The sequence below is a fragment of the Nicotiana sylvestris genome, chromosome 12 (assembly GCF_000393655.2).
Source record: "Nicotiana sylvestris chromosome 12, ASM39365v2, whole genome shotgun sequence".
NCBI classification, from domain to species: domain Eukaryota; kingdom Viridiplantae; phylum Streptophyta; class Magnoliopsida; order Solanales; family Solanaceae; genus Nicotiana; species Nicotiana sylvestris.
Window position 1 is genome coordinate 26,022,556 of NC_091068.1, and position 847 is coordinate 26,023,402.

At 42.7% G+C, this 847-nt stretch overlaps 1 protein-coding gene across 1 annotated transcript; it reads left to right on the forward strand.

Annotated features, from left to right (window-relative positions):
- Positions 1-207: 207 nt before the first annotated feature.
- LOC138882810 (uncharacterized) lies at positions 208-576 on the forward strand. The gene has a single exon (XM_070163443.1). It carries the CDS (start codon positions 208-210, stop codon positions 574-576), a length of 369 nt encoding a protein of 122 aa, XP_070019544.1.
- Positions 577-847: the final 271 nt, after the last annotated feature.

Genomic DNA, 847 nt, shown 5'->3' on the forward strand with positions numbered 1-847 from the left:
GTTAGTGCAATAGTGCATTCAATGGCCTCGAAGCTTGAAGATCCCAGTGCTTTCACCATTCCTTGCACCATTGGAAGTGCGTAGTTTGCTAAGGCTCTATGTGATTTGGGGGCTAGTATCAATTTGATGCCCTACTCAGGTTTCAAGACTTTGGGTATTGGGAAACCGAGGCCAACTTCCATGAGATTACAAATGATAGATAGAACGATGAATAGACCATTGGGTATTATTGGTGATATGCTTGTCCGGGTGGACAAATTTATCTTGCCAGCTGACTTTGTGATCTTGAATTGTGAGGTGAATTATGAAGTTCTTATCATATTGGGGAGACCTTTCCTTGATACGAGGAAGGCCTTAGTTGATGTGCAAGCAGGGGAACTCACCTTCCAGGTGGGTATTGAAAAAGTGGTCTTTCATGTTTGCAAGTCAATGAAGCAGCCCAATAGTTCTGAGGTTTGCTCTTTTGTGGACCTTGTCACGGTAGTAATAGTTGATGATACCAGTGCAATGATCAATGTGGAGGACCCTTTGGAGGTCGTATTGTTGAATCTTGATGTCAATAATGATGAGGGTTGAGTGGAGTATGTGAATGCTTTATATGGGATGGGCTCTTACTCTTATGAGACTAGAAAACTATCTTTGGATCTCGAGAATAGGAAGACTCCACCAACAAAACCTTCAATTGATGAGCCTCCGGCGTTGGAGTTGAAACCGTTGCCTCCACACCTCAAGTATGAATTCTTAGGCCCTATTTCTACTTTTCCCGTTATTCTTTCCTCTTGTCTTACTAACATTCAGGTTGATGCCACATTGGCGGTGCTTCAAAAGTGGAAAAAGGCAATTGGAT